Raw genomic sequence first — 14171 nt, forward strand, 5'->3', positions numbered from 1 at the left:
TTTCTTCTCATTCCAGCAGCTTTGAACATCTCCACCTTCCTTTAAAAAAACAAAAACAGTTAATCGAAGGACCACACTCCTTGGCCCAGCGACACATCATTCTGTGCTTGGTACTTGCTACTGGGTGACCTCTTTTGGAAATGATTTTGAGTCTTTTCTTCATGTTCATTGCTCACCTCTAGGCCTTTCTAAATTTATTCTCATTTCTCATTTTGGGGGTGCTAGATAATATTGCATTAAGGGGAGCAAGAGGATTGATTGCTTAGCTCGTTTTATAAAAGTTCTGGAAGCAACTCTTTTTTGCTGACCTACCACTCAAGACAACAGCACTTGTATACAAGCACCTACTCTTTGTCTTACATCTGTGGTGTGAATTCTGCCCCTTGGGGTATTTGACTCATTACTTACACCTGTAAAATGGAATTTAATGGGATTTATTTCCAAGTTCTTCTCTAACTTGCCATATTCATTTTTGAATTGTGTTGTCCTGCTGCATAAATGAGTTGTCCAGCCATCTGTCCAAACTCGGATCCAGTGTCAGACCTCTACCATCACAGTGATCAGTTAATCGATTAAATAGCACTGGGTCTGGGGCCATCACTGAACAGCAGTTCAAAATGCTCCTCTCGTAACACATGTAGGGGACTCATGTCTCCTTGGTTGTACTCTGACCCAGCAGTGATGGCATTTAAACAATATTTTCCTCCACGTTTTGCTAACCTTGTGAACCCTCAACACTACAGATTGCTAAATTCTCGAATTTCGTATGAAAGACACAGAAGCCATGAGTATGAACTCCTTTCTAATTTTTTTTTTAATTTTTAACCTTTATTTACTTTTGAGAGACAGAGACAGACAGAGCATGAGCAGGGGGAGAAGCAGAGAGAGAGGGAGACACAGAATCCGAAGCAGGCTCCAGGCTCTGAGGTGTCAGCGCAGAGCCCGACGCGGGGCTCGAACCCACGAACCGTGAGATCGTGACCTGAGCTGAAGTCAGACGCTTAACCGACTGAGCCACCCAGGCGCCCCTGAACTCCTTTCTAAATTCAATGCACTAGTAGATTTTGAACCACCAGAAAGAATCCTTCCGAAAGTTAGCCCCACTGCCAGATAAATATTTTCAACCACAGCCCAGAGCCGAAAGCACTAATGAATTCTAATAGCAAGGCAGCACACAGCCCAGTGGGGGTTGCAATTGACAAAGAGGCAGAAAACTAGAACAAGAGGGCCAGCGTGTCCTTTGGGGAGCTGGCCTACAGCACAGGCCCAACAGTGAGTGCTGCAGGCTCCCAGCCAAATGAAGAGTGTGCCCAGCAGCGTTACTGTCATACGGGAACTGAAAGCGGGTGTCCTCGGCTGGACTGTCAGGGGCCTGTGACCCCCCTGCCACTGTCAGCACAGTTATATATGTATGCATATTTTTCAGCAAACGAGATTCTCAGGTTTGATCCAATTTTGAAAGGGATCCATGAATCATGGAGGGTTAAGAAGTCCCGGCTCACTAGATGGACAGTGATCCAAACTTCTAAAACCAATAAAAGAGGTTGTTGGGAATTGATATAACAAGACATTCTGAGGAAACAATGAACCTTTGTCGAAGACTCATGGTGTGCCAGAGACTCTTGGGGACATCACATCATCTTATCCTCACACTAATCCTGTGAGGTAGCCACAGGATTTTATAAAACTGATAAGGCAGAAAAATAAGGGGTGTTGGAACCCAGTTCTTGTCCTAAAGCTCCATACGTCCTACCACACCATCCTGCCTCTCTAAGAAATGGAAATGACTAAACATTGAAAATTAATAAAAAATCATACTAAGCAAGCTATAGCAATGGGGAAGTTTAATTTGATATCTAAAATGTAACTTCTATATATTTATTTTATATTTATCTATATTTATATAGAATATTTTTTATTTATTATAGGTTTATATGTATTTATTTACCTATTGAATAAAATTGGGTATTTAGACCTGACGGAGGTCCCAAGAAGGTGGATCGCTCCAGGGTGCAGTTTTAAGGAGTGATCTTCTTCAGTGCAATCTTCTCATAGAAGAAGTTGTAAATGAACAGTCATGAGGCCCCACATCACTGCTGGGGTTCTCAGAGAGTGAGATCGTGTGTTTATGAACTGAACAATCTAGTTGAAACTCATGTAATTTCTCTTGTGCATCTTCGCGCTAATTAATGACAGTCATTTCACTTGTACTTATTATATTACATTAGGTAAACTACCATTTTACACTCTACCTCTGTTTGGATTGAAGTATTAATCATTTTCTTACAAGCCTCAGCAGAGTTTAGGAGGTATTGCCACCATGTAACTGAATGCTTAACGGACCCACCCTCTTCCCCCAATGCTACTTTCTTTACAACTGTAAATCCTGAAATCCACATTGGTGACTTTTATGAAAAATATTATTTGAGAATTTTCAGCGAACAGTTAACAAAAATGCTCACAAATTTCTGGAGTTTTCGATGATCCTTTTTTTGCAAGTATATCTTACCTAAAAAAAAAAAAAATGTGATCATCTCTTTGTAGTTACTCTGTTTGGGGAGGCTGAGCAGGATTAATTCCTGTCCTGGTGTTGCAGTGTAAACAGCTTTTTGCCTGTCTTTTGTCATTAATGATCATGCTGTAGATGTAGCCAGTGCATTGTAAGCCAATCTGTCAAGGCAAATAAACAATTCACCTTGTTAAAATTCCCTAAATCTTGCATTAATAAAACCAAACTAACCCCCTGAACACTCAAGAGATGTCTTCCTCCATACTGCGGTGATGGATGGCATGTCTAAAGATCCTGGAAATTAAGTAGTTCAGGTCATTAAAAGTGTCCCACACTTGTTATTGATTTAATTTATTTTAAAAGGTGGGGGTGGAGATAAGAGTGTTACCCCCCCCCCCATTTTTTTTTTTAATCTGAAAGCTACCACTTGTACACATAATTAAAACTATTGCCTGGGTTACCAGCTCTGTATTTGTTACAACATTAAGCTTTATTATTCAGATAGGTATTGTATCATCCTGTTAAACAGATATCTAGAAACGAGGAAATGATCACTGCAACTTGACGGCAGACATTCCTGGGAGCTTCATATATATGATGATTTTTACAGCCTTTGAGTTCCAGGCACTGAAATAATGACCTTAGAGGCACTCCCAAAATTCCTCGAGTAGATAAAAATTTAGGTGAAGGTCAGTGGAAATAGTAATGAAAGCATGCCCCTGGAAAAGGGATTTTTTTTTTTTCTATTTTGTGTATTGCTTTGTTTTCCTGCCTCTTTACTTACTGTCCTTAAGCCTCAGTGGGTATCGCCGGCTATGTAAGGAATAGGAAGAGACCAAGGCAGAGCTGGATTTCCAGATGAGTCTTCTCCAGCAACTGAAAAGCAGGAAGGTTGAGCCACTAGCATAGTGCAGAGGTCAGCCTATGTTGTTCATTCCATTTCTATGTCCTGAACTGGGCAACTGTCTGCAAACTGTACTAGAAATACAACCACTCGGTGCGTAAATTATGACTAAAAGCAACAGATTATGTTGAGCTAGGTATTTTATATATACATCATTTGGCCTTTTTGTCATTGGAGCCTTATGCATCACGCTGCACAGCTGTACCTGATCAGCCGTGTGAGTGATACTTGACCATCACTTCTCACTGTCCTGTAAACCACACATGCTTATTGGGGTGTGGGGAGGAGAGCCGTGATACAATATGAAAAGGACCCTTGAAGAGAATTCTGTTACTTTCAGAGATTATTGTACAGTCTTTGATGCTTTCTCCATGGTCTTTGAAAACAAAAACAAAACAAAGGTGCGGGAGGGGCAGATGTGCAATCGGTTCACACACCATGGTTCTCTTTGTAAAAAATAGGTACCCATGAAAATGCACTCTCTAGTTCTCCATTAGATTTCTCCTTGCACTTGCATAATTCGGATAGCCGAGAACTGACATGGTTCTGCCATTACGCCACGTCTTTAGCAGCGTTCCCTAAATGGAAGAACAGTATAGATTTTTTTTTTTTTTAGTATATATGCTGATTTACACTTAGTGGTAAAGTTGTTACTGACCCTTTAAGTGGAGCTGTCCACAGAGCAATTAATGTCACTTAATCCTAATGCCCAAAGAGGTGAGAGCTGAGGGATCTTGTCTCAATCTTCCAGTTAGCAAAGCCATATGTAATATTTCCTAAACAATAGCAATCTCTTATAGACACACACACAGCCCAGACCACCTTATCACTCAGTAAGGAAAATTTGATGTACATATCTTAGCAGTATTATTGACATACCCAGGTTTTTAAAATACTCTGATTGGAACCTCCATGAAGGCAAGAACTACATCTGCCTGGTCGCCCACTGACTTGCGCCCTTGTCAGCACCTGACATGCAGTAGATGTTCCGTAAATGCCGACTGGGTGAGAGAATAGATGAAATGGACTATTTGCTGGCACTGAACAGCATGCGTGGCTCCTGAATTCTTAGTGGGTAAGATGGGGACCACTCCCCATACAGAGTGTGAAGAATGATACTGCTAAGAACGTAGATGGGTGCTCATGATGTTTGGAAGTAGTTCGTTGGATAGATCGCCTAGCAAATTTCACTCTCTCCGTTCTGTTTTCTACTTTTGCAGGCTGTCATTTTAGAAAATGAAGAGCTCCCCAAGCTGTTCCTTGATTTCCTAAATGTGCGACACTTGCCCTCTCTACCAAAGGCAGAAAGTTGTGGGTAAGGATTGTTGTTCACCCATTGGACATGTATTTGAAACTATTCTGCAGTCACTTGTTGGCCTAACCAAGAACCCCATTGGTACTGGAAAGGGCCAGCCTGGCCACACCCCTTCTCTCTGCCGGGACAGCGCTCACGCGCCCCCTGCCTGTAGTCAAAGGAATTCCTCGTCAGCCCTCATCACTATATTGTGGCCAAATGACCAAGGCTTAGTAACTCAGCTTTAGACTTAAGGAATTGACTTTTTAAGTTCTGCTGCTTCATGGAGTGATGTTACAAGACGGGAGTTATGAACTTAGATAGCCTGTTGAGAGACTCCTATATTTATTTGTGGATACTTCAGCTAGGTCTATATCCCCGTACACATACAGTCACATAATCATAAAGCTGAGAAGGACCTTAAGATGATTTTACCCAACTGCCTTATTGTAGAGGCACAGAATTAAGCATCTTTCCCACAATCTCTCACCTTGTAGTTGGTAGAGCCCAGGCCTTCCTGTGTGAACTCTCTCTGCTGCCCTGCTGCCTCTCTCGCAGAACCTTTTCCTCAGGGGCTGCAGACCCCCGTCTTTGTCTTCCAAGGAACCAAACATTGGATACCCTCAGCACTTGGGAAGGTGTTCTTCTGCAGAATTAACTCTGAGACAAGCTCCTCACCCAGCTCCGGGCCCCTGTCGTGCGTGAAGCTTGTTGCCGAAAGCAGTTAGCAACACCCCTGACCAATTAAATCCATTTACGAAGAAACACATCATCACAAAGTCTCTGGGAGCCCAAGCGGAGGAAAGGGTTGTATTCATTCGAACTACAAGATTCCAGCTGACCACACCCAAAGTCGTGTTACACCCCAGCCGTCCGCGGGACGAGACGCTGCAGACACTAGACCCCTCGCTGGCAGTGTTTGCTCAGGGCCACCTTCCACTCACCCCAGAGCGAGAATTACACACACGCTGCTCACCAAATAGCAGGCGTTGTCAGTGTGCCCTGTTCTGACTTGCGTGTACTTGCTATGAGGTGGGGGTTTATAGAGGGATGTTTTTAAGAAGAAATGTGGGGAATGACAGAGTGAAATCCTTTCTCCCTTATACAAGTCTGAAAGTAAAACCATCAGGTTTTTAAGTGATCGTCAGGAAGATTGACGTTCGAGAATATCGTGCTCATAAGATTCCTTAGAAGGAGGCGTCAGTCATGCTGTGACTCTGGGAAAACCCCTTTCTTTTCAAAATGTTTCCCATTTCGGAGCTCTAGGATTGCTGGCTGGTTTTTTTTGCCTTGGTTGGCGTAAATAGTCACCCAACTTATATGGTCTTTTTTCTCTCCTCTTTTAAAAAAATTTTTAGATCGTTTGATGAGACAGAATCTGAAGAATCAAGGTAAGAACTAATACTGGCCAGTCAAGACTTACATAAAACCAGGAATAGGACTGTGGTTTTGTGAAATGTTTAGTTAACCCTGGTGTAAGGGTATCAAGTCATGATCTTCTTGAAAACGTTTGTTAGCAAATTGATTTTCAGATTATAAATCTTTGATAGAAAGTTAGAGAAGTAAACAGTTATATCCAGGAGGGAAGCCATAGGAGCCCTGCTTTGTTTTGTGCAAGTAATAAGAATACTCTTTTATCAATAATTGTGCTACGAGATTAAAAAAGACGACGGCGACGCTTTTCAGCAGTGATTTATCGTATAGATTGTAGATCTGCTTCAGATTCCACAAAGAAATGTTTAGAAGGTGAGCGCCCGGCTTGTTTATTCCCTGTAACTCGGCTTGCTATCCTTCACCCACGCGGTTAGATACATAAACCTTGAGATGTCCCCACACAGCAGTTTGATCCCCTCAAAGCTAGTTTGTAGTGTTTTCTGTTTACCGTCGTCCCCTGATGCTGACATGCCTGTTCTTGACCTTTCCAGCAAACTGTCCCACCAGCCGGTGCTACTGTTCCTCAGGGATCCATACGTCTTGCCTGCAGCCAGCGGTAATCAAACCTGTCATCTGCTAACAGCTCTTTACTGATCTGACCCTGCACCACATAAACCACGTTTTTAATACAGGTCTAACAGAGTGACATTGGTCCAGGGCTTAATAATCTGCCAATAAAACAGTGCTCTTGGTGTAAGAGACATTCAGAATTTTAATTGGGGCAGGGCTTTCGGCAAGAAATGTAATTTTTCTTTCTACTTTACCAGGCGATTTTGAATTAGAGTAATAAGGAGGAAAGGTATTTATCGTCTTTCCATTTTTTTTTTTTTTGATGATGTTATTTGGGTCTCTGCATGTTTTTATCCAGATGCTGAGGTTTGATTCCAAGGCTCTGGTTCTTTTTTATTTAAATGCTTTTTCCCAAAAGCTGTCTGCATATATCACATGTGTATCTCTACTTCCGTTTCATTTATGGCATCTTAGGTGATGGGATGTATATTTTTAGAAGATATATACTTAAATATAATGAATTAATTTAAGCATAAATATAATCAATATTTTAGTTGGGTCCTTTCTTTGTGCCAAGAAATTTAAATTATTCAGAGTCCCTCTCAAAATGTTCCCTTGCCCAGCTCTTGGTGAGTACATTCTCAGACATTATCTCATTGCATTTTTTTTTAACAGCCTTATGAACTAGGCAGGGCAGGTATCATCACTGGTTAATGAGAGAATCGGGGCTCAAGGAGGTCCCTGACTTGCCCAGTCTCCATAGTTGATGGGCAGACCCCTGGTGCCTGATTTCTTCTTGTGTGCTCTGTGCACAGAGTGAATTTTCAGCCTTTGTTTCTGAGAGTAACTAAATAGCATGGCAGCTAAACAGCAGTAGATAAATTATCTGTTGAAACCATTCCTACATTCTGACAATAAAACCTTATCACCAGCAAGAGAGAAAGGACCGTTCTGTAGCCGCAGTCCATGCACTGAGATCCCTGATTTAGCTGTCAGTTCAAAGAAGGCTGGCAGGACACAGCCCGGCTCTGGCGAGGGTCCATTCTTAACACCCTGATCAGAGGGAGCTTCCTTTGCTATATAAGAGTATAGTCTCATAGTATTTTTCCTATAAAATCCTTTTCAGTGAGGAATACTTAATCACTTTTCTCTAGCGTTTGCTTCTGTGTTTAAAAAATACACATTAGGGGCCCCTGGGTGACTCAGTCAGTTAAGCGTCCGACTTTGGTTCAGGTCGTGATCTCACGGTTTGTGGGTTCGAGCCCCGCATCGGGTTCTGTGCTGACAGCTCGGAGCCTGGAGCCTGCTTCAGATCTGTGTCTCCCTCTCTCTCTGCCTTTTCCTGCTCATGCTCATGCTCATGCTCATGCTCATGCTCTGTCTCTCTCTCTCTCTCTCTCAAAAATAAATACTGAAATTTTTTGAATAAAAACAACCCCACTGTTCCATTCACTTCGATTAGCGTCCTGCCCGTTTGCTTCCTTTATAGTAGTGATCGCATACTTTATTCCCTTCTTTTTCTCTTTCGTGTTTACCTGCTAATCTCCAGCATCTAGCAAATGCTCACCACTCGCTGGACAGTAAATACAGCACCTTGACCTGTGCTGTTCCCTCTGCTGGGAATGCCCTTCACCCAGACAAGGTGTGCACCCTGGCACCTGTGAGGACAGCTGGCTGCTGCACCCTCGTTCACACGGCACCTGCTCACAGAGGTCTTTCCTCACCTTCCCATCCTGTTGCCCTCAAGCCCCGTGCCCTGTTTCATTTTCCCCCTTTGCCTTTAAGCCACTGCTGGACCTGTCCAGGTGGTGCAGAATTTCTCTGAGTAATTCATGGTATTGTCCTTTTTGCCAAGCTTATTTACTTAAATCCATACGAAATATGCTGATGATGTAAATCACTAACCTTCAAATAGACTTTTATATTTGGGGCGGTAAAGGATAAATGCCTATATGCTAACAATGCATGTTCATATATGCTGTTTGGGCATCTAATTAAAAATTGATCATTATGGGGCGCCTACGTGGCTCAGTCTGTTAAGCATCTGACTTTGGCTCAGGTCATGATCTCACGGTCCATGAGTTCGAGCCCCGCATCAGGCTCTGTGCTGACAGCTCAGAGCCTGGAGCCTGCTTCAGATTGTGGGTCTTCCTCTCTTTGTTTCTTCCCCACTTGTATTCTGTTTCTCTGTCTCTTTCAAAAATAAAGAATTTTTAAAAAATTTTTTAAGAAAATTGATCAATATTTCATTTATGGCTCTTGGTTTCAGTATACCTCTGTGAGGGAGAAAAACTTTTAGAACTAAAATGCACTTAGCAAAATCATGGTTTCTGATTGAGATCAACATATATAGGCTTAAGTTCTGTTGCAGATTATGAAAGATATGTTTTATGGAAAATTATGTTAACTTCATGTTGGATAAGAGCAAACAATAAGACATCAAGTGTCATCGCCCAAAGGTGATTGAATGAATGCTCATGTACTGGAGACATTTTTTTTTAAGTTAGTTTATTTATTTTGAGAGAAAGAGAGCACAAGCAGGGGAGGAACAGAAAGAGAGAGCGAGAATCCCCAGCAGGCTGTACTCTGTCAGCACAGAGCCAGACGCAGGGCTAGATCTCACAAACCATGAGATCATGACCTGAGCCAAGATCAAGAGCCGAATGCTTAACCGACTGAGCCACCCAGGCACCCCTTGGAGATATTCTTAAAACCTATTTTGTCTGTGTATTCATTTGCTTGCCTCCCTGACTAGCGTAGAAGTTCTGTGGCATGGGCAGGGACTGCTATTTACTTAGATCCCCGGTAATTAGCGCTTGGTACTGATGGTAGCTGGTACTTCACCGTGTGCCCAGGTCGGGTTCAAGTGCTTTGTTTCTCCCACCAGTTTCTACAACAGCCTATCAGGTAGGTACTATTATGAAGTCCCTCGCTCGTCATGTGGAACTCGTCACCTCTTTGACTGTGTTCCTGTCTACTCTCAATGGCAGCCAGGGTCATCTTTGCAAAACACAATTCATTTCCTTCTCCCTCTGCTTAAATTCCTTCAGGAGCTTCCCGTTGCTTTTCAGATGAAGCCACTGTTCCTGTGCTTGAGTTGGCCTTCCTGCCCCCAGGCCTCTCCCTCATTCCCTTTTCTTCTTTTTTGTTTCTTTTTTAAGGATTATTTATTTTTGAGAGAGAGAGGGAAAGAGAGAGACGGCGTGAGGGAGGGAGGGGGACAGAGGATCCGAAGCAGGCTCTGTGTTGACAGCAGTGAGCAGCACAATGTGAGGCTCGAACCCACAAACCATGAGATCATGACCTGAGCGGAAATCAGGAGTCAGACGCTTAACCTGCTTAACCGACTGAGCCACCCAGGCATCCCTCATTCCCTTTTCCACCCTGGCCCCCATTTCAGTCTTTGATCCTTCCTGGGTCCCTCCTGCCACAGACGTGCCACATGGCTAGCTCCTCTGCCTAGTCCACTCCTCCGAGAACATTTCTGCCCTGCCTTGCGAGTGCTTTTACAGGGTAGGAACTCTCTAGAGGTTGGATTACTACGTGAACAGTGTTTGTCGTAAAGTTTTTGTCTTAAAGTATTGGACCAGCTAATTTCCTCACATAATAACTGTATTATTTAAAGTGGGTGGCTTAGCATAGATTCTGGGTATAATCATGTGCAGCTTGAAGTTTAGAAATTGAACCTCTGAGCCGTGTGATGGATAGGTCCCCCTGTGCAGCTTACTATTCGTATTCTCCCTGCTCCGATCACATCCATACACCTCTGGGTTTCCTTTGTATCTCCTCTAAAAACGTGGCTGGTTTTTCAAGTTTGACAAGATGGTTTTTGTCGGAAATGTGCCCTTTTAAGCTTCGAAGACGGCCCCCCAATGTTACTGCTCCTTGGAAGCTCACGTAACAGCACGATCATCCTCGAGACAACTTGGACTAAACGCTCCTGTAAACCACAATGGAAAAACTGCAGCCGAGTATTCCCTGTAGAAATCTTGGAATTCCTTCAAGTATATTGAGATTTTGTTAGAAATTGAATTGCCAGTGTAATCCATCTTCCTTGTGAGAAAACATTCAGATAAAGAGCTGGGGCCTAGCAGCATTAACCATTAGAACATCCCTTAAATCAATAAGCTACAAATCTGGCCGTGCATTCCTGCAGCGCCTGGCCCTGCACTAAAGTGGCTTTAGGCCAAGGCACCGTGACAGATAACGCATCCTAAACAAGGTGGTGCGGATCCCTAAGTTACCGTGGGCCTCACCTCGTTAAATTCTACCAAACGCAATTGTATTTCATATTTCGCTGATGTGCTTAAGAAAAGCTGTGTTCCTTTTGTTTTTCAGATTTTCCAAATGTGGTTATTGAAGGAGTTCTCCACGGGATATTTTACCCTCATCTGCAGCCCAGGTAGAAATCCTACATGGCTGTTAGGAGCTGAAGCAGGTCTCACGGAAATCGATACCTACCAAATTAACCTAAACTCTATGACATAACGGCTCTAGCTAGTGGTAAAATTCACAGTCCCAGCTTAATTCGGGGCAGGGACATTTCCATTAGAATGGTGCTTTTAAAAATAGAAACTGAACCCCGGGCGGTGCTGAGGTTAAGGCCGAGCATTTGAGAAGGAGAAGGTAGCTGCCAATTTCGAACCTGGTGAGAAGGTTGTAGAATGTCCCTGTGAGCACCGAGCATAACAAAGCGAAGGTACTCTCTGCTTTCGTTGCACCACTTGCTAACTGAACATCTTATCCTGAAACATACAGAGACTCATCTACTTTGGTAACTTTTTGTCGTTGTTGTTCAGATGTCGTGACACACTAATCTTTTCATCATGAGATTTTCTCAGTCAGCGATAGGTGTATTCTGAAGTGCCCGCACCGGGAGAATATCACAGAAACATGCTGTGCTAAATGTGAGGATGGAACTAAACTGGAAATTATATTTCGCTGTCGATGTTAGGGCATTTTTAAAAAACCACGTCATTTCTATTTACATTGCAGTAGGGTTGCATCTTACCTAGGAATTAGCTTCTGGGGTCAGTACCTAAAATAAGATGGAACATCGAGATCATCCTCGACTGCCCTTCAGAAAGGCGCCATCAATAAACTCCGTACATCCAACACATCCAGGTTTTCTGCCAATGTTGGAAGAAATGACCGTTTCTTCCGTTGAAGACCAATGGGAGTTGGTGTTTGTTTGGGACACTTTTGTATAAAACCGCATACCTTTCCACACTAGAATCGTACTTAGCCCTGCAAGATGCTTGCTTTCCGAGAGACAGATGTGAACTGACTTGCCTGAGGAGACACCAGAGTGACAAGCCTCATTTTGATTTCCTCACGGTTCTTCGGCACTCATCGAGGTCTACTCGTTCATTAAATGAGTAGAATTGCCACCGGATTAATTGTTATTTTCCTTATCGTTTCCTTGTTACCTCCTCTATGGAGTTTATGTAAGTTAAATGTGTGTATCATCTAACGCCACTCTACATCTCACACAAGTTCATATTTTGAGGAGTACGAGCATAAAAACATATATGCAAACAATGTATGTGCTCTATTCAGGCATTTCATTGAAAACTCATAGCTAGCCTATTTATGGTTATTAATTTTACTAAGCTGCTTTGTGGGAGAAAACCCACAAATTTGGATTCAAGACCAATAACTGAATCATGGTTTTTGGTTAGGATATATATATGTGTGTGTTATATATATATATATATATATATATATATATATATATATGCATATATATATATATGTTTCAAGCCTGCTGCAGACTTTTAGAGATACATTTATGATAGCTATGTGACTTCATGCTGGAAACACGCAAGGACTAAATAATCAAGTGTCAAGAACCGAAAATAACTGAATGCTCAAGTGTTGGGAGATATTTTTTAAATGTTTCATTGTTAGCTATTTTGAGTTAAATAAAAACAGAGATGAAGAAATATTTCAATTTGTCTTCTCCTAGGATTTTATTGGAAACACCAGTTGTGTCTTATCTCTTTATACACACACACACACACACACACACACACACACACAACTTCTCACATACATACTCACATTTATCTCTAATTGAAGTGTTAAATTACCACATCTATTAAGCCAGTAGGTACCCATTAAATAGTTGATGATTTACCAAGATAGTAAGAATTTTTTTTTAATATATAAACCAAGCCCTGTTGGTGGCACACACCTCAGGAAACGTTTTTTGAGGATTTTTATTTAGTGATGACTTTCATTTTTTATTTAATTTTTAATGTGTAATTTTGTGTTTCATTTCAATTCTGTTATAGGAAATAGAAACCACGGTAGGTATTTTAAGCAGGATGGAATAGTGAGAAATTGGATGCTCATAGACTCTTTTGGAAGGATGAGGAGAGTGAACTTCTAGTGGATAATCCAGGAATGACTTCCAGAATCCTCCAGCAACATCTAATACCCACCTGCCAGGGGAGCTACAACCTTTGCCTTAAGCAGGAATTCGGGGAGCCAGGAGGCTGCTCCTGGAGCTATTGAGGTCAAAACAAAACAAAAAAAAACTACGCTGTAGCTGTGATCCGGGTATCAGCAAGCAAGATCAGGAGGTCATTGTTACCACTATAACTGCCTCATAGCAGGAATCTGGGGACTGGGCCCTGGAACAGAGTGTCCACCTTTGCCACCTGCACTAACATCCCCTCTCAACACCCTTGACTTTGCTTGCCCACAGCTACAGCCGGAAGATCGTGTTCACCCACCTCCATTTTCCATCTCATGAAAGCGTATCCAATTGGCAGAACCTTATGATCAATCCCCAGCCTCAAGGGAGTCTGGGAGGGCTTGGAACTGCCTGGTCCCTGCACTGCAGGAATGGACATTGGAAAGAGGCTGGAATATATTTCCATGGTTGAAAATTTAATAACAACATAAAAAAGGATATATAAAAAAAAGAAAAATCTCCCACCCCGTCTCCTACATCCCGTCCCCGCCCCCCAAACAACCACTGTGCTTAGTTTATATGTGTAGTTGCAGAGATTTCAGCCACATACATGTAAAATCATGTTTAGTATACATATTCCATTTCTCCCTTTTTTACAAAACAAGGATTTTCCAAGACATGTATTCATAGACAATAGAGCAGTAAAAGAGTAAGGGGAAGAAAAAATAAAAGGAAGGGTAACCACGCTGTCCCTTAAAGCAGGAGCCCAGGACAGCTGTCATCTGCTGTGCTCTTAGTTCATGCATCTGGTGGTCTGTCTGGGCTGGGTCTCAGATGGTCTCCCAGTGCTTCCTGCGCAGCCTCTCGGGCCTCACCTCCATCATCTGGCCATTTCCCGACCAGCACCCCTGCTGTCCTCTTTGACCCACCCCACTTTTTCAAACAGCTCTCTATCTCTGCCACCCTGAACACACCAGCCGTCCCTACCTGGTAAATCCTCAGTTCGCTTTGAAAAGTATAGAAATGTAATCCGCTCAGTTTACAAAAATAAAAATGTCAGTAGAAAACAACCTATGTGAATTGCCAACCATTTTAAACA

The 14171-nt window shown here is 42.5% G+C and overlaps 1 protein-coding gene across 3 annotated transcripts in view; it reads left to right on the forward strand.

Annotated features, from left to right (window-relative positions):
- Positions 1-14171, forward strand: part of SNX24 (sorting nexin 24) — a 179941-nt gene that overhangs the window by 148498 nt on the left and 17272 nt on the right. For 2 of the 3 annotated variants that reach the window (XM_045058194.1, XM_045058198.1), the window contains exons 5-8: positions 4634-4728; positions 6066-6098; positions 6633-6697; positions 10990-11053. In XM_045058194.1, coding sequence (XP_044914129.1) covers positions 4634-4728; positions 6066-6098; positions 6633-6697; positions 10990-11053 — 257 coding nt within the window. Of the gene's footprint in view, positions 1-4633; positions 4729-6065; positions 6099-6632; positions 6698-10989; positions 12599-14171 lie in introns of those variants that run through there. The other variant, XM_023254694.2, reaches the window with a different exon arrangement.

Source organism: Felis catus, chromosome A1 (genome assembly GCF_018350175.1).
Source record: "Felis catus isolate Fca126 chromosome A1, F.catus_Fca126_mat1.0, whole genome shotgun sequence".
NCBI classification, from domain to species: Eukaryota; Metazoa; Chordata; class Mammalia; order Carnivora; family Felidae; genus Felis; species Felis catus.